The 21,692-nt window shown below is 34.5% G+C and overlaps 2 protein-coding genes across 2 annotated transcripts; both read right to left on the reverse strand.

Moving 5' to 3' along the window:
• Positions 1 to 179: 179 nt before the first annotated feature.
• LOC123316911 (ATP-dependent RNA helicase ROK1-like) lies at positions 180 to 3,769 on the reverse strand. The gene is made up of 4 exons (XM_044903207.1): positions 3,547 to 3,769; positions 3,328 to 3,423; positions 2,966 to 3,124; positions 180 to 323 (listed from the first exon to the last, which is right to left on the reverse strand). The coding sequence occupies exons 1-4, from the start codon at positions 3,708 to 3,710 to the stop codon at positions 260 to 262; spliced, it is 483 nt and encodes a 160-aa protein (XP_044759142.1). The 5' UTR covers positions 3,711 to 3,769; the 3' UTR covers positions 180 to 259.
• A 193-nt stretch (positions 3,770 to 3,962) lies between these two features.
• Positions 3,963 to 7,429, reverse strand: LOC123321754 (probable ATP-dependent RNA helicase DDX52). The gene is made up of 7 exons (XM_044909493.1): positions 7,249 to 7,429; positions 6,678 to 7,055; positions 5,974 to 6,229; positions 5,590 to 5,662; positions 4,965 to 5,168; positions 4,051 to 4,264; positions 3,963 to 3,971 (listed from the first exon to the last, which is right to left on the reverse strand). The coding sequence occupies exons 1-7, from the start codon at positions 7,327 to 7,329 to the stop codon at positions 3,963 to 3,965; spliced, it is 1,215 nt and encodes a 404-aa protein (XP_044765428.1). The 5' UTR covers positions 7,330 to 7,429.
• Positions 7,430 to 21,692: the final 14,263 nt, after the last annotated feature.

Raw genomic sequence — 21,692 nt, forward strand, 5'->3', positions numbered from 1 at the left:
GAGGAATTTATTGGGTGTTTATCTTCTTATTGTGAGTTTGGTGATCATTTTTGTCCATTATATTATATTCTGAGTCTCATAGGTTTATCTACCTCGATTCTTTTCTGTGAGTAAATAAATTAATTTCCTGAATATTCAAGTTTCGCCCCTGGTACAAGGCATGAAATAAATTCATTCAATTCTTTGGGATATATTTCTATTTGAAACTTTTTATATACAAAAATTATAATTTATATACAATAATGTAATGATTTTGCGATCAGTCATCAGCTTCAATTGATTCTTTTCTGGAGACCTCCTTCTTCATTACTTTTTTGTCCAATCTGCAATAAATTGTTTTATTAATAATGGAACTATGCTGAAAATTTCATGAGGTATATACAGAATAGAAATTAATAGTGTTAGGTAATTTTGAATTATTTTTCCATCGAATCTTTCCTACTATAGGTATTTATATGAATTATTTTGTGATGAATTAATTGCCATTTCAAATCTGAAAAATTAGTAATCTAGGCCTTGTAGAACATGTAATGTAATCATTAAAAAAAATTACAGGTGAAAATTACTTATATCTTTTTAGTTTTAACCCATTGTGTATAAAGTGACTACAGATGACTATAAGTCACTTGAAGAATTGAACAAAATTTATTGAAATGGTCAACTCAGAAACTTCTGCATTGAAACAGGGTAAGCTCAGGTTATTTCCACCATACCTTCAGAATAACTTGGACACCCTTAACTTAGGGACTTCAATTCAATGCATCACCATCAATTCAATGAGGTGGCATTTTCCACTACATAACATACCCAAATAAAGGGTAATCTGTAGATTACAACTAAGATATCCTCTCCAATTTGATGATACACTTTTCCCTTCATTCTATGAAATGATAATTGGCAGCTGTACTTTCAATCTACACTGCGCAAATAAATTAACGCACATTCTGAAAATCTCAATTTTAATGAAAGTTAACTCTACATTGACTTTATAACTTATTTTTTATGTTCTCTCAGGAAGGTTTTGAACGAAACAAGACACATTAAATGGAAGAAAAATTCTGGATTTCACCGAATCTTATGTGAAAGAAAAGAAATGAACAATTTTCAAAATACTGAAATGCTGATAAGTGATTTAATACTTGGTATTTCCACCCCTTGCGTTAATTACAGCTCGGCAACGACGGTTCATACTCAAAATGAGTGATCTTAAAATGTTCTGATCTAATCCTTCCCAGATTTCTCCGAGTTGGATTCCTAAGTCATTAAGAGTAGCTGGATGATTTTCTGAACTTCTCAGCCTTCTATTGAGATTGTCCCAAACCTGCTAAATCGGATTGAGATCTGGACTTCTTGCTGGCCATTCCATTCGAGAGACTTCTTCAAGGTACTCCTGAACGATGCGCGCACGATGGGGTCTGGCATTATGGTCCATAAAAATGAAATTTTCACCAATGTATGGGGCAAATGGCACTACATGCTCTTCAAGAATGTTCCTTATATACTTATCAGCATTCATAGCTCCATTATCAACGACCACTAGGTCTGTGCGAGCAGTCAGAGATATTCCATCCCATACCATAATCGATCCTCCCCCGAAACCAGTAGTATTCAAGAAATTGCACTGAGCATATCTTTCATGTGGACGTCTGTATACAAGGGAACGTCGATCACAATGGTAGAGGCAGAATCTAGACTCATCTGTGAAGAGAACTCTTTCCCAATCGGCCTCTTCCCAATGGATATGCTCTCTCGCAAAATCCAAACGCGCCCTTCGATGGGCTGGGGTAAGAGCTGCGCCTCTTGCAGCGACACGAGGCCTTAAATCATATTCTCTGAGGCGATTTCTTATTGTCTGAGTGCTAATTTGCACCTCATGAGTTTGCTCAAGCTGAATTTGAAGGAGGCGAGCGGTTGCAAACCGTTGTCTCAACGAAGAAACTCTCAAGTAACGTTCTTGAATGGCAGTTGTTACCCGTGGTCTACCCTGTCCTGGTCTTCGGACATTCATACCTGTCTCCCTGAATCGCTGCAACATTCTGGACACACTTGTATGGGAAACTCCAAACCTTTCTGCAATTCTTGTGTAGTCCACCCTTCTTCTCGCAAAACTACCGCTTGGGCACATTCCTCTTGGGTTAAATTGCGTGTTTCGCGTTGCATAGCGATCGAGTGTAGAAAATCAAACGAAAGAAAAACTATTGATCACTAGAATTGATCGAGAACAACTGATTTTAGAATGGAGCCAATACATTCAAAATCTGATAATATCATCTTTTTTTATTCCTGCTGGGAAAAAACATCTGTATTGAAGAAAACCGTTGAAAGTGGATAACATATGCATGCATAGCTCTGATAAAAATAATTATCATTGAGAACACCTTCAGTTGTAGAATAAATTTGAGATTTCCATAATGTGCGTTAATTTTTTTGCGCAGTGTACATTACTTTGTGAGGAGGCCGTAGTTTCTGTTGAAGTATAATATTTTCATATGCCTGACCCTGTCTTATTCAGACAAATTATACATGTATTCACAACTCAATTAGATTCAAATTAATGCTCAGCCTATCGTTATATGCTATCTTATCAAGATGTTGAGTAATATTTCAGATATATAATAGCTATCATGGTCAGAAATCTTGAAACGGCCAAGAATAACAATCCAGATTCATTCTAAAATTCATATTTCATTACAAATGATATACTTTATTTGAAGTATATTTAGTTCTCTTGGTGATATAACTAAATCTCAGTCTGCTTCTTTTTAATAAGTCATTAAAATATACAAAACTTTTTGAATATCAAAAATTATTTTTTACTATTATATTTATGTACATATAAGATGAATAAATTCATACAGGGTGCTCTTTCCCTGAAATCTAGTTGAATGATATCATATCCCTACTCCAAGCTATTTCGTTCCTGAGCTCTAGGGACATGAAGATAAATGCATATTAGAATACTTGCCCTTTCATCTTCTTGACCTTATCTCTATCTTTGTTTCCCTCAAATTTTGGTTTACCTCTGCTTTTGTCTTTATTTCTTTTAGTGTCAACTTTGGATTTATTTTTGTTTGTGTCCTTTTTATTTTGCGCTACTTTAGTTTTTTCAATTTTAGATTGCTCTCTGAAAAAGTTGAATATATTCGGTAACCAAAATAATAACAATATATGTATGAATAATGCAAAAAAAATATTTTTGTCAAGGTTTGAGCGATATTTTTGTTCTGTACTCCAGTGAACCATTACCATGCCGATATTTCAAAACATCAATAAATATATTTAAAATAAACTGTTTGTATAAATAAATAAAGATACAGAAAAACTTACTTTTTTGCTTTCAGAGCCCTCTTTTTCCTTTCTTTCCTATTTTCAATTAGATATTCTGGAACACTACATCCAGATGCTACTAACTTGTGCGCAAATCTGAAATACCATGAAATTAATTTATATTAATTTATTCAGTTGACATTAATGTAATAAAACCAACAAAACAATTCATTCTTAAGAGTACATAAATTAAAATAAAAGCTGAAATTATTTACTTACTTCCTTAAGAATTCTGAATCCTCCTGATTGAAAAAGGTGATGGCTGCACCTTTCTGTCCTGCTCTTCCAGCTCGACCAACCATATGGATGTAAGTAGACAGATTTCTAGGAAAGTCAAAATTTATGACTAAATTGACGTTTTTGAAGTCTATTCCTCTTGCCATCAGTTCAGTGCATATCAGTACCCATACTTTCTTGTTTTGAAACGCTCTAACTGTGTTTGATCTCTGTAAAAAAATTGCAGAAGATACAAGATATTGTTGTGAGTTGTGATGTGGTTCGAAATGAAATCATGTAAGCAATAAGGCTTGTTAATTTTTTTTTCTCCACAAAAAATGTTTTCCAGGAGCAGGCAATTTTGATCATTTTAATTTTACACATTACAGAATGTTAATAATTATTTTGAACCTTCATGATTACTCAAACTACATTTTTCAACAACTCATAAAAATATGTGTCACAAAATAGATGAATAAAGATTAATAATATTTGATTTTTATTTACCTCTTCCTCTGTTCTATCAGCGTGAATAGCATCTACAAGAACTCCATCATAGAGAAGCTCCTTGAATAACATCCTAGCTTTGTCCTTACTACGTACAAATATTAGCACAGGTGGCTCTATGCCATTACGAAATATATCTCGGAGGACAAATAATTTGTCCTTATCATCACCAACGAAACGTAATTTCTGGTCTACATCAAGAGATGCAATATTTCTGAAAATGAAGTATTAAATGAACATAAACCTCTGACTAGATGGCATCAATAATATAATGAACAATTCAGTTGCTTGAGCATATTAAATATGCGGATGTGCAATTTTTTTTAGATTATTTTCAATCCTGAAGAGACTTTGATGGTGATGATTTTATTTTTCGAAAATCTATCCCACGAAAACAATTTTTGAAGAAAAATCATATGAGGGTTGTTATTTTCAATCCCTAATATTAAAGTTATGAAATCTAAAAAAACTGTGTGAGTAACATTTACTTAGTGCTTCATATTATAGTTTTATGACTCAGTGTTTTTTAAAATCCGGAAAAAAATTAAAAACTGTCAACTCGTCATCGCATTCCAAAGGCTGTATCTTGGAAGGGAATTCAATTCTGAAAAAAATTTATAGGAACTACCCCAGCTTATTTTCATCGAGGAATCATCTCCTTAAGTCCTTCGCATTTGTTTACAGACACCCTGTATAATTCAGAAAGACTGTTGAATCTGAATTTCTCTTTGAGAATCTTGATTGTAGCAAAAACTAGTAAATAAATGTTTCAAGATGAGACTTGGAAATAATGAACCAATTTTTATGGCAGTCTCTCCCATTACGAAAAGAAAATTAAAACATATTATTTCAGAAATGTTACAGGCTTAACAATTTTGGTGCTTCAGAAGTTCCCGAAATTTATTTCAACTCACCTTCTCCCAATGTTAACTTGGACCAGATTCTTTACATTTTTGTAGCACCACTTCGAGACTGCTGACCTAGATGTCGCCCCAAACATGGCGATTTTTCGATTTTCATTACTACAAGCTTCCAAAATTTGCCTGAGCTGTTTCCTGAATCCACAATTGCCAGCTTCAAAAAGTTTGTCAGCTTCATCTATCACAACTTGTTGAACACTGGAAACAACCATGAAAATAACTGAGAACCCATTTCATGATTTAAATATTTCAAAGGTCAGGGTCAATTACAAAAATCAAAATATACAGTGTAAATAATAATCATTATGAAAAAATATCAATGTCATGAAAGAAGATCCAAGCAGCTTTTCAAAAATTAAATGTGAATTTTTGTAGAGCATTTGTGAAAATTGAGAAACAGAGACAATGTAATTAATCCAAGGGGTATACTGTGTGTTTGATTCACTGTGTTATCAAACTTTCCACATTTTTCAAGTAAATTATTATCAGAAAAGATACAAATATTTGTCACTTTACCCCACTGTTAATTATGAATATTAAACTCAGTAAAATCTGAACAACACATTTATTCTTCTTATAATATATAAGAAAATACTCAGAGGAGCAGCCAAGTACTTACGTTTTCAAATCGAGTGTTGAATTTTCCTGGTTCAAGAGAAGACATAACCGTCCAGGAGTTGTGATTAGGAAATCTGCAAAAAAATTAAATGATTAATTGTTTTTTTATGTTACTATGATAATTTGATGATTCAATATTTATATTATTAAAATCTCTGAAATTAAAAAGAACCGGCAGCTGGTTTCTTTTCTTAAGAAATTATTCGGACCCATTATATCTTAGATAAAATGGTGACAGATCCTATTATTTGCACTACAGAAAGGTTCCAGTAGGATAAGAGGGACAACACTAATCTACAATCCATAATGAATAAGAGATGACCAAATATGGTTAATTTTTTAATGTACACATCAAATGAAAAGTTCAACCTAATTAAGTACTCACCATATTTTTCTTTGCATTCAGAACTGAACTGAGCTTTGGCTTTTTTCTTATTTGCAATTGTGTAAATCCTAAATTTTCTGCCTTCTGATAACTTGACGCACTCATTTTTGATTTGCTTCACTAGTTCCCTTGTTGGACAAAGAATGAGTGCTCTAAATCCTACCTTCTTATGAGACTTAAGTTTCTGAACGATAGGCAATAAGTACGCAATTGTTTTTCCTGATCCTGTAGGTGCAAGCGCTAACAAGTTTTTATCCTGAAATAATTGTAACATCACTCCAATATATCATTTGAAATATTAATTAATAGCACATAATTATTGAGAGTTCAGACTGTATAAATTAAAATCAGTGTGTATATTATTATACAGTGTGTACATAAAATAATATAACTTGTAAATATTTCGATTCTGTTAGGTTTACAAAAAAAAAATGTTGAATGAATGTGATATATAGAAGATGTATAGTGATACATAGAAAAAGGAGGATTTTATTTGGAATTTTGTAGATTATGGAAAACTGAAGAACTATACAAGGTGTACCACTTAAAAAAATATGTTTATAAGATATTTTTGAGAAACCGTGCACCTTCAAATCTACATACATATCTATATTGAAGTCTACAACAATAGCAACATGTTTCATAGTATTAACCATACTATTATTATGAAAGACTGAAAAATTAGGGAAGAACTAAAAACTCACTTTCATCATAACAGGCACTGACTGTTGTTGAATTAGAGTAGGCGCAGTAAAACCAGCTTTCCTCAAGTTGTCTTGAAGGTCTGCATCAATTTCAAATTCATTGAATGTTTGCGCAGGTGCTGGAATGCTTTTTCCCTTAACTTTGATTTTATTCACATTTCTATAATGGTTCAATTGTTCAGTCTCCAATATTTGTTTTTTTCTCTTTATGTCATCCTCACTCAGAAGCTTCCGTTTTTTACCTCTTTTTTCGACTTTGGTGTTGAAGGAATTCAACAGCGTGATATCACCAGTGGAATCTTCCAGTTCAATTGATTCAATTTCATCTTTAATTTCTTTCTTCACATCTTGTACATCAACTGATGTAGCCTTGGTTTTCTGAAAATATAATCGTTAGGCTTGGATCGAATAGTATATATGTGCTGAGGCCACTGAGGGTCAGTAGTGCAGATTATATTACAGCTCAAATGTCTACCAAGATAATAGAAGAGAAAACTCAATCTGTACTTGAATTTTTCCACAAACTCAGAAGATAATACCATACTTATACACATATTATTTAGGCACTTACTTTGTCATGATATATAGGATTAGTTTCTTTTGGGAATTTCAAACCCTCACACAGCTTTTTGAATATTTCAGAGGAATTCATTGTGATTATAAAACTCCTATCGGTTAATGTTTCTTTAGATAAATGCTTCAGCGATTTCACTCTTCCAACAGTACAAATTTTTAGGTTATGAAATTAATTTTTAGGTTATTATTTTGCCAACTGTCAATGGCATCCTAGACATAGAGTGTGTTATTCGTCTTCTTCTTTCACTTATTTTAGGACTTGTCCTGTATTCCCAAATTCTTCAGTCTCGATTATGGAGGGCATCCTCCATAGTCTCGATCTTCAGATCTACTGGCCTTCTGGTAGGTGGCTTCTCCTCGAATGCTTTCTTTGGTAGCCGACCTTTCCCCATTCTGTCGACACGTTTCTTCTACTCTCGTCTTCTCCTCTCTACCTACAGTCCTACAATGTCTAAAAACATCCGTACCAAGGAGTAACAATTTGTTGTTACCATTGTATAAAGACCAAGTCTCTACTTTATACAATGTTGTTACTATTTGTCCGTACTCATCTGACTACATCTGTTATCTGGTCGCAGGTCCTGTGATTTTGGTCTAATTTCGTAGCTCCGTTTTTTGTCCTAAAGGTCCTCGCTGACTTGATTGTAATTTCAACAGTAGGTAGACGAGTACACCATCCCTTTGGTTAAAAACTTAACAGCTTATGAGTTATTGGGATTCTTTCGGAAAAATGGTGAAAAGAGAGGTCGGACTTTTCGAATAGTTATTTCTTGTGTAAAAAATTTTTACTCATTTCAATTTTTCCATTATGTAGTGTTATGAAACTGTTCCATCCTGCACCTAACATTTACAGGGTGTTTTTAAGAAGATCAAATGGGAAAAATCGGTTGTTTCATTGAAACTTAAGATTTTCGGATTACAACCCATATTTTTGATTATTATTCAGTCGATTATACCCTTGAAATATTACTCAAAGTCTCCTAGATTATACGTAAAAAAGAGAGGGGTTACTCAAACCCTATACCTACAATGGTAACTGTCAGAGTTATCAAGGAAAACTTGGAATAAGCCAATTCTAAGATGTCTAAAACACTGGTGTGTGCACTTGTCACTTTTTGCAAGCATCAACATTTCAGCAAATCGGGGATATGGGATCAGTTTCGTGGCGGCGCCACCAAGTCATTTGCTTCGTTCTATCCTTGTTCTACCAAAGGAAGTCCAATGATACTCTCTCGTTTTATTTTGTTTTGCGAATGTCGATCAACGAGTTCAAAATATGAACTGGCCCATTTTGTCAGCTGTTAAGGAATATTTGTGCTTTACAGTTCAATTTTCGTTGTAAAAACAAATCTGTCAATATTTCAACACTATCGAATAAGGGTTCGAAGGAGGATTTACTGTTCTTCTTCAAGATAATTTCCGTTTGACAACTTGAATTCGTGAGGGGGGTAATTCAATATGATTTTAATAAAACATAGTTGATTGGTCAAATATCCAATATATTCAGTTAACGGAAAGGGAATTTTCACTATATCTACTCAGGAAGAATATTTGAAGTAACAGACTCGAATAAATTTATGTATTTCTGATTTTCAATACATGCTCACAATTCACATTTCGTATTTCCAATACAGTTTCTTTGAAATATTGCTGAAGTTTCCATGAAAATATCTGTCCCGAATGTTCGTTCATCTGATTTGTTTCTGCCTCAAAGTCCAACAACACCGAATTATTAACTGTAGTTCTTGATTGTCCATACACATACAGAAAACTGAAACGACATGTTGAATGTTCTACACCCCTTTCTCGAAACTAATATATTTTCACACACCAATAATCGCTTATAAATACAACATATTCGTAAGTCGTAGTAAAGTATTCAAATTATTTTCAAATATCAATTGACAATGCTCTGTCAAATTCTAAACAGCGCTACCTACAGTGGGAAAAACGAAATTGATCCCATATCCCCACGAAATTAAAAACAAAATCGAATCGGTGAATACACCAGCCAATTCGAACTGATTGATTAGTCTGTGACTACTGGAAAAAAATTAATTCTATTTCCGATGAATATAACTGTGTGACATTTCATTCATTTTTATTTCTGTTGTTTCCGGAAGTGACAGACTATTCGAGCAGTTCATAATTGATGTTTTCACTGACTTTTCGATTACTTTGAAATTTTTCATTTGGGAAACACAGTGTTTATTCAGTTAACCCCTTTTTTTATTATGTAGAATCATAAAATAATTAAAAAAATAGGCTTATAATTTTAAAATCTTGAGTTTCGATTTATTCTATTTGTCCAACTTTATGATTTTCTCATAAAAATCCTGTGCATTTCCTGTCCAAACAGTAAACAGTGTTATAATGCTACAGAATGGCAAAATTGAAAATGGTAAACATTTTTTCAAAAAAATTCTCCCCAGCAGAAATGTTGAAAAAAGTGTGACCTCCCGTTTTTCATGAGAATCCCAATAACTGTAAACCATAGAGTGTTTGCCAAAGATATGGCATATTGCTGAAATTTCCATCCAATCAGCTATCTAACCATGCAAAGATACACTGGAAACTGGAATATAAAGTATAAGTAAAGTACACTCTGCGCAAAAAAATTAACGCACATTCTGAAAATCTCAATTTTAATGAAAGTTAACTCTACATTGACTTTATAACTTATCTTTTATGTTCTCTCGGGAAGGTTTTGAACGAAACAAGACACATTAAATGGAAGAAAAATTCAGGATTTCACCGAATCGTATGTGAAAGAAGAGAAATGAACAATTTTCAAAATACTGAAATGCTGACAAGTGATTTAATACTTGGTATTTCCACCACTTACGTTAATTACAGCTCGACAACGAGGGTTCATACTCAACATGAGTGATCTTAAAATGTTCTGATTTCTCCGAGTTGGATTCCTAAGTCATTAAGAGTAGCTGGATGATTTTCTGAACTTCTCAGCCTTCTATTGAGGTTGTCCCAAACCTGCTCAATCGGATTGAGATCTGGACTTCTTGCTGGCCATTGAATTCGAGAGACTTCAACCTCTTCAAGGTACTCCTCAACGATGCGCGCACGATGGGGTCTGGCATTATCGTCCATAAAAATGAAATGTTCACCAATGTATGGAGCAAATGGCACTACATGCTCTTCAAGAATGTTCCTTATATACTTATCAGCATTCATAGCTCCATATTATCAATGACCACCACAGAACACACCGATCTTGACTTACTTTATGATGACCACTAGGTCTGTGCGAGCCAAAGATATTACACATGTGTAATATCTTTGGTGCGAGCAGTCAAAGTATTCCACCCCATACCATAATCGATTCTTCCCCGAAACCAGTAGTATTCAGGAATTTCAAGGGATACAAGGGAACGTCGATCACAATGGTAGAGGCAGAATCTAGACTCATCTGTAAAGAGCACTCTTTCCCAATCGGCCTCTTCCCAATGGATATGCTCTCTCGCAAAATCCGTACGCGCCCTTCGATGGGCTGGGGTAAGAGATGGGCCCCTTGCCGCGACTCGAGGGCTTAAATCATATTCTCTGAGGCGATTTCTTATTGTCTGAGTGCTAATTTGCACCTCATGAGTTTGCTCAAGCTGAATTTGAAGGAGGCGAGCGGTTGCAAACCGTTGTCTCAACGAAGAAACTTTCAAGTAACGTTCTTGAATGGCAGTTGTTACCTGTGGTCTACCCTGGCCTGGTCTTCGGACATTCATACCTGTCTCCCTGAATCGCTGCAACATTCTGGACACACTTGTATGGGAAACTCCAAACCTTTCTGCAATTCTTGTGTATGTCCACCCTTCTTCTCGCAAAACTACCGCTTGGGCACATTCCCCTTGGGTCAAATTGCGTGTTTCGCGCTGCATAGCGATTGAGTGTAGAAAATCAAACGAAAGAAAAACTATTGATCACTAGAATTGATCGAGAAAAACTGATTTTAGAATGGAGCCAATACATTCAAAATCTGATAATATCATCTTTTTTATTCCTGCTGGGAAAAAAACATCTGTATTGAAGAAAACCGTTGAAAGTGGATAACATACGCATGCATAATTCTAATAAAAATAATTATCATTGAGAACACCTTCAGTTGTAGAATAAATTTGAGAATTCCATAATGTGCGTTAATTTTTATGCGCAGTGTAGTAGGCTGTTTCCGGTAGGACCGTAAGTTGCAGTAGTCAAACCAATAAAAGTTGAATGGGGTTGTGGCTAAAGGGTTGGAGTAATTTTTTCTATTTATATCCAAAAAATAAGTATCATAGGAACAATTAACGCGTTTCAGCGTCTTAATTTCATATTATTTGTTGAGAAATTTAATCGTTACATACATCAAATCTTTTCCATTAGGTATAAATTTTATTTTTCAAGTGAAAACAGAAAAACAGTAGATTTTATTTCCAGAAAATGAGAATAATAAGAAATCGATTGACAGGTTTCAGTGTTTTCATTTTGAGTTATTGGTCGAAGAAATATTAATTTGATTCCGAACTTATGCCTAAGCCTGTAGATTGAAGGAGTGAACGCGATGAACCAATATTTTATATTGTACCTTTTCTTTCGTGGGTGATTCCAAAAGTACGTTCCTGCTTTTCTCCTAGCGTTGAAAATATTCTAGAAGTCTGGAGTATTTTTCAGTATTACTATGCATTCATTGTTCACCTCAGGAAGGAGGATCTTGTGGAAGTATATCGTCATACTTCACAAACCCTTTGTCTGATATCAAAAAAGAATCGAGCACGTGTTGCAGTGCTTCACCCGGGTAAAAATGCAAAACAATTCTACATCCTGTTTGTCAACTACTCTCACATACGTCGGTCTAATTGCTATCTCTAATTAAAACATGCCTTGAATGGGATATCTTCATTAACGCCTCGAGACGAATCCAGAATGCTTTTCATTTGTTCTGCAACACAGTTGTAAGGGCTGATTTTGAGATCTTGTGTTCATTAATTATATTTCAAGATGCAGGATTTTCTGGAAAGGGGAGGACACGAAATTGGAAAAGAAACGCTAGCTTGAGAAGATTTGCTTGTGTGGTTATATTCCAGGAGCCAATAAGTCTTTGCAGTGCAGTGTAAATTGATTTGAAAAAACACATTCGAGCTAACCCAAAGTCTTGATTTACGTAGGTGGGTCCTCTCCTCTGATGAAATTTTTTTACGATGTTCATTTCCACAAGATGACAACGTCCATCAGAACTCAAATATAGCGTAATAGAAGTTTGGGAGAAGAATGCATCCTTCTTTTTGATTTAACCCTTCCATAATCTGAAACACGTGGAATAAAAACACATTTTACTTGTGATTGTGAATATCTACAGAAATATTCTTTTGAATTATCGGACTTCTCACTCGAAAATTATTCTCTATTAGCCTTTTGTTTAAAAGAGAAAAATTAAGGAATGCATTTTACTGATACAGATGTTGCTTTCATTAGAACATATACAGGGTGTTTTCTAATTGAATGTCAATATTTATTTTTGGGCCCATTATAAGAAAAAAACTTCATATAAACATACGTCCTGAACGACTTGTCTTCTGAGATACAGGGTGGACATACGTAAATTTTATTTTTTAGGTGAAACCCGTGAGTCGGACTAAAAAAATTGAAGAGATCAAATTTGCCACTGACTGTCTAAATAATACCATCCTGTATCTCAAAAGGTAAGACGTTTAGGACATATGTTCATTTAATATTTTCTTCTTAAAATGGACCCAAAAATCACCCCCATAAATATTGACATTCAATTAAGAAACACCCTGTATATTATTATATTTTTATACTTATTTTTTAGAATCTGACCAGAGTTCGAGCTAATTAGTATCTTTTATTTTTAGCCGGGAGGCTGTGGTTACAATTACGTTTAAGAGGCTGAAGAAGAAACTAACTTTAGCCCTTGAGTATTGAATACACAAAGCTTTAGCTTTAGCATATCCTCGAAGCTGAACCTAAGTTTACGCGGCTAATCTTAAATTCATGTTCATATCTGTCTTTAGCCGTAACATTCAGGGCGACAATTTGAAAACTTGCCAGTCCATATGTCACGACAAGGATGATTTCAGAGAAAATGCCGGAACAGGTCAATTTCTAATCGTAGTTGGATATATTTTGAGCAGAAGTGTAAGCCGAAATCTCCTCAACCCTAGGTGTAAGAGCTGTCACCCCTTAATTCTCAATAGGGAATAGGGGGTGAGCTATACCTCAATTGAAAGATCACTTGGCCCTCTACATGAATGCAAATTTTTTTTGAGTCCTTGAAGTAGTTACAGGGGCTGACAATTTGAAAACTTGCCAAGCCAATTATGTCTCGACAAGGATGTTTTCAGAGAAAATGCCGGAACAGGTCAATTTTTATTTGGAGGGAGACATGTTTCTAGCAGCCAAAATCTCCTCAATCTTAGGTGTAGGGGTTGTCATACCCAAATTCTTAATAGGGAATTAGAGGGTGAGCTATACCTCAACTGGAAGACAATAAAATTATGTAGAGGGACATATTGTCTTTCAATTGAGGTTTAGCTCACCCTCTATTCCCTATGAAGAATTTAGGAGTGATAGCCCCTACACCTAGGTTTGAGGAGATTTCGGCTTACAATTCTGCTCAAAATATGTCCCCCTCCGAATAAAAATTGACCTGTTCCGGCATTTTCTTTGAAAACATCCTTGTCGCGACATAATTGGCCTGGCAAGTTTTTAAATTGTCATCCTGTTTATCCGGAAATCCCAATTCCATCAGACGAATATAACAGAGGAGATATCGCAGAATGAAAATTGCAATTTTTGAAAAAGGCCATTTCCAAGATAAAAATTTTAACTTAGAGAAATAGGCTTTCGAAATTGCTCGTAATGGATTTACCGTGTTCGAAAACCTATATTATCATACCAAAATTTCAAATATCTGGATTTGTTTTGGAGAAAATACTTTTTTTTGTTTTTCCACTTTTCATTTTCGAGTTGACTTCGAAGAGCTCTCTGGTGTGCAATTCTCTATTGAATCATCAACTGTTTGATTTTATAGAAACTTCAAAACGAATTCTATGGACTCCATATCCTAAGACAGTAATTAATAGAACATCCTGATTTTCAGACAGAGTAGCAAATAGGTAATTTTAGGGGGATTTAACCACTTGCTCATTTTTGGTCCAAAAAATCGAGATTTTCGAAATCGAGATTTTTTACTTGGGTGGCAGCCTAGGCAACGCTGATTATATAACTGGAAATCCCAATTCGATCAGACATCGCAGATTGAAAATTGCAATTTTTGAAAAAGGCCATTTCCAAGATAAAAATTTTAACGAGATATAGGCTTTGGTCGAAAACCTATATTTGCTTACCAAACTTTCGGATATCTAACCCCATCTTTTTGGGAATTTTTTAAGGTCCAATTTCGAGTATAGCATATCCTCCAGGAATATTATCGTAGATCCGAATATTATACAAATTCTGAAAGAGCATCTCTTCTTGTGATAAATTTCAAGATTTCATCTATTTCGGCGAAACCGTGCGATCTTGAGGAAGTTTTAGGTGAACTCAACTTTTTGGGAATTTTTCGATGGTCCAATTTTGAGTCGCGTATCTTCCAGGAAAATCATCGTAGATCCGAATATTATGCACATTCTGAAAGAGCAACTCTTCTTGTAATAAATTTCATGATTTCATTCATCTCAGAGCAACCGTTCGGTCTTGACGAATTAATTCTCAAGTTGGAAATTTACAATTTTCCAAAAATGCCATTTCCACAAGGAAAATCTGAACGAAGGGAGATAGGATCTCGAAAATGCTCGCAATAGATTTAGCGTGTTCGAAAAACCTATATTTTCATATAAAAATTTCAAATATCTGGACCTGTGTTGGAGAAAATATTTTTTTTTTCACTTTTCATTTTCAAGTTGACTTCGAAGAGCTCTCTGGAGTGCAATTCTCTATGGAATCATCAACTGTTTGGTTTTATAGAAACTTCAAAACAAATTCTATGCACTTCATATCCTAGGATAGTAATAGAGCGTCCTGATTTTCAGACAGAGTAGCAAATAGGTCATTTTAGGAGGTTCAAACCGCTTGCTCATTTTTTATCCAAAAAATAGAGATTTTCGAAATCGAGTTTTTGTACTTGGGTGGAAGCCTACTCAACGGTGATTATATAACCGGAAATCCCAATTCGATCAGACAAATGTAACAGGAGATATCCTAGATTGAAAATTTCAATATTTGAAAAATGCCATTTCCAAGATGAATATCTAAACGAAGCAAGATAGGCTTCCGAAATTTCCACGATTATTGAATTGCAGTGAAAAATGAACTGCCGTTGAACGTCCGAAGGAATGTAAACAACCAACTTAAATATGCACCTTTTTTCGTGCTCGACTCCGATGGTCATAAATAACTCAAAACAGGACATCACTCTTCAGTCAACATTTTTCGACAAAAAAATCAAAGAAGCCACTACCTACCTAAATATCAATTCAGAACCAAATTCCCATTCGTACCTTTCATCGATTCGAATTGCCAGGTAGGATCGTTTGGGTAAACCGAACAAATGAAATGTCAGTGCAGTAAATTGCTTATTTAATTCGCTACGGGTTCAATCTATTCCATTCCGTTTTTGCATATTTTTCTATAAACCCGTTCGACCATCCGTGCACCAACTCGTTCCATGTACGAACGAACCATTTTCGTATACGTAAATTATAGTGCTTCCGTAAATAAGTTAATCTAGTCTAGTCGGCCGCCGCGCTCGAAGCTGTAGACCTGATTCGGGACAAACGAATCGTTTTTCATTTGTTATCAATTGAATTCAACGCCAACGCAAATTATTCTCATTCAATTTTACAAAATGCATTGTTATGTTATTTCATCCATGAGCGATCTATTTTAATGAACAATTGAGTTATAATGTGCACGCCGAAACGGGGAATTTCTCTACCATGGCGTTTTGTGATGTACAGGACTGAGCAAAGGTTTAGAGAACTTCATATGAAAAGGGCCTCTGATATAATCGCATAAACTGACAATTGAAAATGGGAATTTACTTGAGCGTCGTGGAGACCTAGTGTATTTTGAAGATTAGTTGGTAAAAGAAAAAAAGGTTCTATGATGTATGCACTTTCAGCGTTGGGTTTTCAAAGATGTAAAAAAAAATCGTCAGGTGTACATACTCGATGTATCAGATTGAGATACTGCATATGCCCTACGTATCTCTGATAATAAATTAATGTTATTCTGACAGTTTGGGTGGTGGGGCTGGCCGTACGGAAGAGTTGAAAATGCTAAAAAAAAAATTTCGACCTTGTAATATTTTTAGAGGTTACGTTAATTGGACTCACAGAAAGCTACATTTCATGAGACTGACAATTCGGACGTGATGCAAGGTCACAGCGGTCCTGTGAAAAAGCGAAAAAAATCGTCAATTGTACATACTCGAGCGAGGCAGATTTTCATACAGATGGTTAATCTCAGTGTTGCAGACGTGTTGACTCATTAATCACTGAAACTGATCAGGGGGGGTTTTTCTTAATTTGGCAGTTTCAAGATGATAGTAACAAGACATTTCTTTTAAATATCTCCCATCCTGTACCTCGAATCGTTTCTGTATTGATTATGAAAGTTGTAGATAATAAAATTCTTTAAAACTTTTATCTGAAGAAATTTCACTTACTCATAACCGTTTTTGAGTTAGAGGGCGATAAGGTCGTGGAGCTTAGCCACACATGCAAGAGGCCAAGGTCAATGTAGAAACCCAGTCTAAGATACATTCATCGCCATATATCTCAAAAACGTTCAAACGTGGAAAAAATTGCTTCGGACAAAATTTGTAGAAAATGTTATGCTTTGCAAATTTTATAATGAATGCGGAAACAATTTGAAGCCTAGGAGAGGAAATTCTTCAAAAAAACAGATTTTCATTGCATTTATGGCCAATTTATAATGTTTCGGCTTGTTGAAACTGTCAGATTAGGTAGGTATATGTTTTCCGTTATTCCTGAATAATTAGCTTAAAAATAAGAAAAAACGCCACCGCGCTCGAGAATGTACACGTGACGTTTTTTTGGCTAATATTTAATGTTATCGTTTTCAGTGGTAAAATTACTTGAACTTATTACTGTTTTATTTACAAATCTGTTCATTCCTGTTGTGTTTCAAGTTTGTGACCCAAGAAATAAGGGCCTAATGAGTGACTGAAGATTCAATGAAATCGGAAAATTTTGTTTTATAAAATTTTTGTGACCGTGTTGTCTGAAATTCAGGTTTATTGAGTATTCAAATCGCATGCAGAAGTACGAGAAATATCTTGTTTCCTTTAATTTTTTCTCCTTTTGTCGAGTGTCATATCAAATATAAGGAATTTTGATATACAGGGTGTTTTATTTGGGTTCAATCCTTATTGTCAGTTTGTCCTAAGCCGTACCTGAAAACAGAATTAGTTAATACATCAGTATGAAATAGTTGTTGCGAAGAATGAAAGTATCAAATATCATTAAAATATATAGGGTGGTTCGAAAGTTATGAAAAGTAATTTAAGAAATTGGAAAAATCAATAGAACACTCTGTATCTTGGTTATACAGAGAGATAAATCCTTTAAATTAGGGTATTCTGACTCACCTCAATATACTCTATCTTCCGCCCATTCACCAATGAATCACCTTGTGCAATAACCTAATTAAAATGATATAATTACTTACTTCTAAATACAAGGAAAACAATAAAAATTAAAATACGTTTCTAAACAACACGACAGGATAACAGAATCGTTTTTGCCATTTCCTTCACTAACATTTCTCAGTTCCAGTCACTTTCCTGATATTTCATAGTTATGAAGTTATGAAGAAATGGTGGTAAATTAATTGGTACACCCTATAAATACCACCCTATCAACGCCAAATCGAAAATGTTCAGATTATTATAACAAAATGACGACCAAATCTCTTGTGATTATCAATCGTAATGAATACAGGTATGGAGAAAAGTAAGTTATTATAGATTGTTATTTTTATTGTTATTGTTATAGGAGATAAACTCAAACAACGAAAAAAAGTCGCAAAAAGTAGGTAAATTTCCGAAACGGTGCGGTAAAAACCTCTGCTATTTTCTTTAGTTAGATTGTCACGCTCATAGACTAATAATTCGAATTTGAAATATGGTTACGTTTCTCAGAAGATTTGTTACTTTTTCATCCTCTTGTAAAGTGATAAACTTATCGCAAATTTTAAATTAAATCGTATCCATTTTGAAGTAGATTACTATGGCGTCCGTGACATTAATATCAAATTTTGCATTTCACACCACAGAACACTAATATTACACCTCCTTCTGACTAGGTGTAGATCATAGACATAGAGACATGGACTGAGCAATGTCAGCATGAAATTGGCTTTTTCATAGAAAGAGAGAAATGATCGTCGGGCATTTACCTGTCTCTTTTTTGTTCACATAGAGGTGAGTGTGGACCAATCAAAATTCTAGAAAAAGACAACTGCATGCGCGACGTGTGTTTCTCTCTGTCACTTTTTTTGGCCGTATTTCATGCATAGATAGAAAGGGAAGGCACAGTCCATGTCTCTAGGTCTATGGTGTAGATGAACTACACCTCCTCTACACTGATGTAAATTCAAACAGAAAACGAATTCTAAAATCGAGTGTAAATTTCACCGAGTGTAGAAAAGTGCTACACTTTCTATGCAAACAAAAGGACCTACTGCATCCTAATTTTCATACCGGAACGAAGTTTAGGGTCTAAGAAAACTCTTCTTGCTGAAGCCCCGAATATTTTGAAGATTTTTTCATAGGATGTATTTCAGAAGCAGGATACTCTGAAAAAATGATGAAGAACATGATTCCATGAGCATATATGCAAGTATTTACGTTACATCCCAAGGAAAACTCATGAATTAATCAGCAGGTGTAGGGCAATAACGCTCGTCCTTTACATATGCAATAAATATCACTTTATTCTGTAACAAAAGACCATGAAATATCGCGCAATTACTATGGCGCGAAATATAAATTTAGCACAAAATTCCTCCATGCGTCTCGAAGATACAATAAAGTTATGCATAAAAGGAACGTGTCAGAAAATTTATTTTTTCTATGAATATGAGATTCGTTCCGGTAGAAATGTATTCCAGGACCCGGTAGTTATCAAAATTTATGTAACTGTTTTCTCGCAGGGGAAAATAGGATCGTTATGCAGATGATACGAATCGAAACCAACCTACCTGTTTGTTGAATATTTATTCGGTTTTAATGTATAATTCTCCTGTCTTCTTGTCCGCGGGGGTTTGAAACAAGGCCACCATGTCCCACAGTGGATTGACAAGAGATATTTTCAGTGGAAATTCGAAGGAATCTCTCCATTATTCACATGGTTGGAACATATTATTTCCTACTGCCTGTGTGAAAACCACAAATTTACTTCTAGTGCCATGATATACAGGATGGCTGCATGACGTAGGTATGAATTAGAGCAATTGTTTTCTCTCATCAAATTGAATATTTTGTTTTGAGGATTTTCCAGGTGGACATCATTCAGAATCTACAGGATGACAATTTGAAAACTTGCCAGTACAATTATGTCACGACAATGATGATTCCAGAGAAAATTAAGAATTTAGGGGTGAAAGCCCCTACACCTAGGGTTGAGGAGATTTCGGCTTACAATTCTGCTCAAAATATGTCCCTCTCCGAATAAAAATTGACCTGTTCCGGCATTTTCTTTGAAAACATCCTTGTCGAGACATCATTGGCCTGGCAAGTTTTTAAATTGTCACCCTGTATTTCGAAACCTTCATGCTCAGTATCGGGGCTAACGAGCCAATCCTGAAAAAATTCTTCAGAGAAGCTTAGGTTTCTGCAGCTGTTGAGAATTATCATTCATTTCAACCTTTAACGGCATGATAATTTTCCGTTGATAACGTTCTATCAAAGAAAATAGGCCCCACAATCTTGCAAACTCCAATATTTTTGGATTCTGCAAGGATAACTAATCAGCCTTTTCAATTTTCTGATAACATGCCGATCTTTAAGTAAACTAATATAGTAGACCATTTTTTTTTGAGCACACCTGTTTCACGGATTGAGATGCTGCATGAAGTCCCTGAAATATTTATGAACAGAAAATTTCCACTCTACTTTTATTTTCTCCCTTTTTAAGTATGATTCAATACTTCAATAGTAAATGCCTTTTGCACGTCTGTTAAAACCATCTTTAAAATTTGCTGATAATTTTACAACAATTCAAAGCGCGAACTTGACAATTCACCAGGGAAATGGTGGAGCACAAGCTCATAGAACTACGTTCAGACAAGAAATATCGACGTTCAAAATTCCGTAGTCTACTTGAAAATGAATTTTTTTGATCGCACGTTACATAGAAAAGTTCTTTGCTATCTTGATATCCATAGATTTTCGTAATTTGGTTACAGGTAGGTTAAATAAAATCACAGAGCTATTGTTTACCGACATAGATGGGTCAGATTAATATTTCACTCTTCGAACAAGTTACTCATTAATTTTAGTGAACAAGAGAGGAACACCCTTTATTCAACATTGATACACTGGTTTTCAGTTCAATAGTTGAATTCCAGCGAACCCTCATTTGGTTCATACCCGAAGGCATCAACATAAAAATTAAACATGCCATTACCATTTATTGTTACTGTTCAAAGTGGTAATTATATTATATATAATGGAGCTACGCTAGAAATATTGATGTGACCAGCATCCATTAGTTTTTGAGATTCATCCATAAAAATATGCCCAATAGAAATTATGTCGATCAAACGTTCTCTGTCACATTCGAATGCAAATTGAATTATTATTCTATTTTTATGGTACGGACAGTTAGTTAGCGATTTTTGACGCATCCTATTCGAAATGTATTTTATTTTATTATTCACATGGACATTTTTATGTTGCTTACATGATCGAAGCCGAAAGATTATTAATATCGTGACAACTAACTTTTTTCTTTATTATTTTCGTCAATGTTTTTTTTTCACTTCGGGGAATTACTTTGAGCAGAAAACGTTCAATCGAAATTTGAAACTCAATTTCCTGATGTTATGATGTTTATTTCTAATTTCCACTCCAAATGAACTCAAAATTTTGGTCGGTGTATCCTTATTTTTTAGTATTTCATTATCATTCAATTCATATTCGAAAATATCATTGTGTGATAAGTATTCGTTTTCACCTAGTTTTATTGTAAAATGAAACTTACCATTCGATTCGTTATTTATTATAATCAACACGTTGTTGAAAATGAAATTTTTTGTCAATCTTATGCGCATTCGCCATTTAGTAACTAGATGAATATTAACACAGATAGCGTTTTCTATTTTCCTTGGGGCAAGATGGAACATTCTGCACTGAGATTTGGTAAAAACAAACCAAAGAGATCATGGAATCAGCCCTTGATA

This window comes from Coccinella septempunctata, chromosome 1, assembly GCF_907165205.1.
Source record: "Coccinella septempunctata chromosome 1, icCocSept1.1, whole genome shotgun sequence".
Classification (NCBI taxonomy): Eukaryota; Metazoa; Arthropoda; class Insecta; order Coleoptera; family Coccinellidae; genus Coccinella; species Coccinella septempunctata.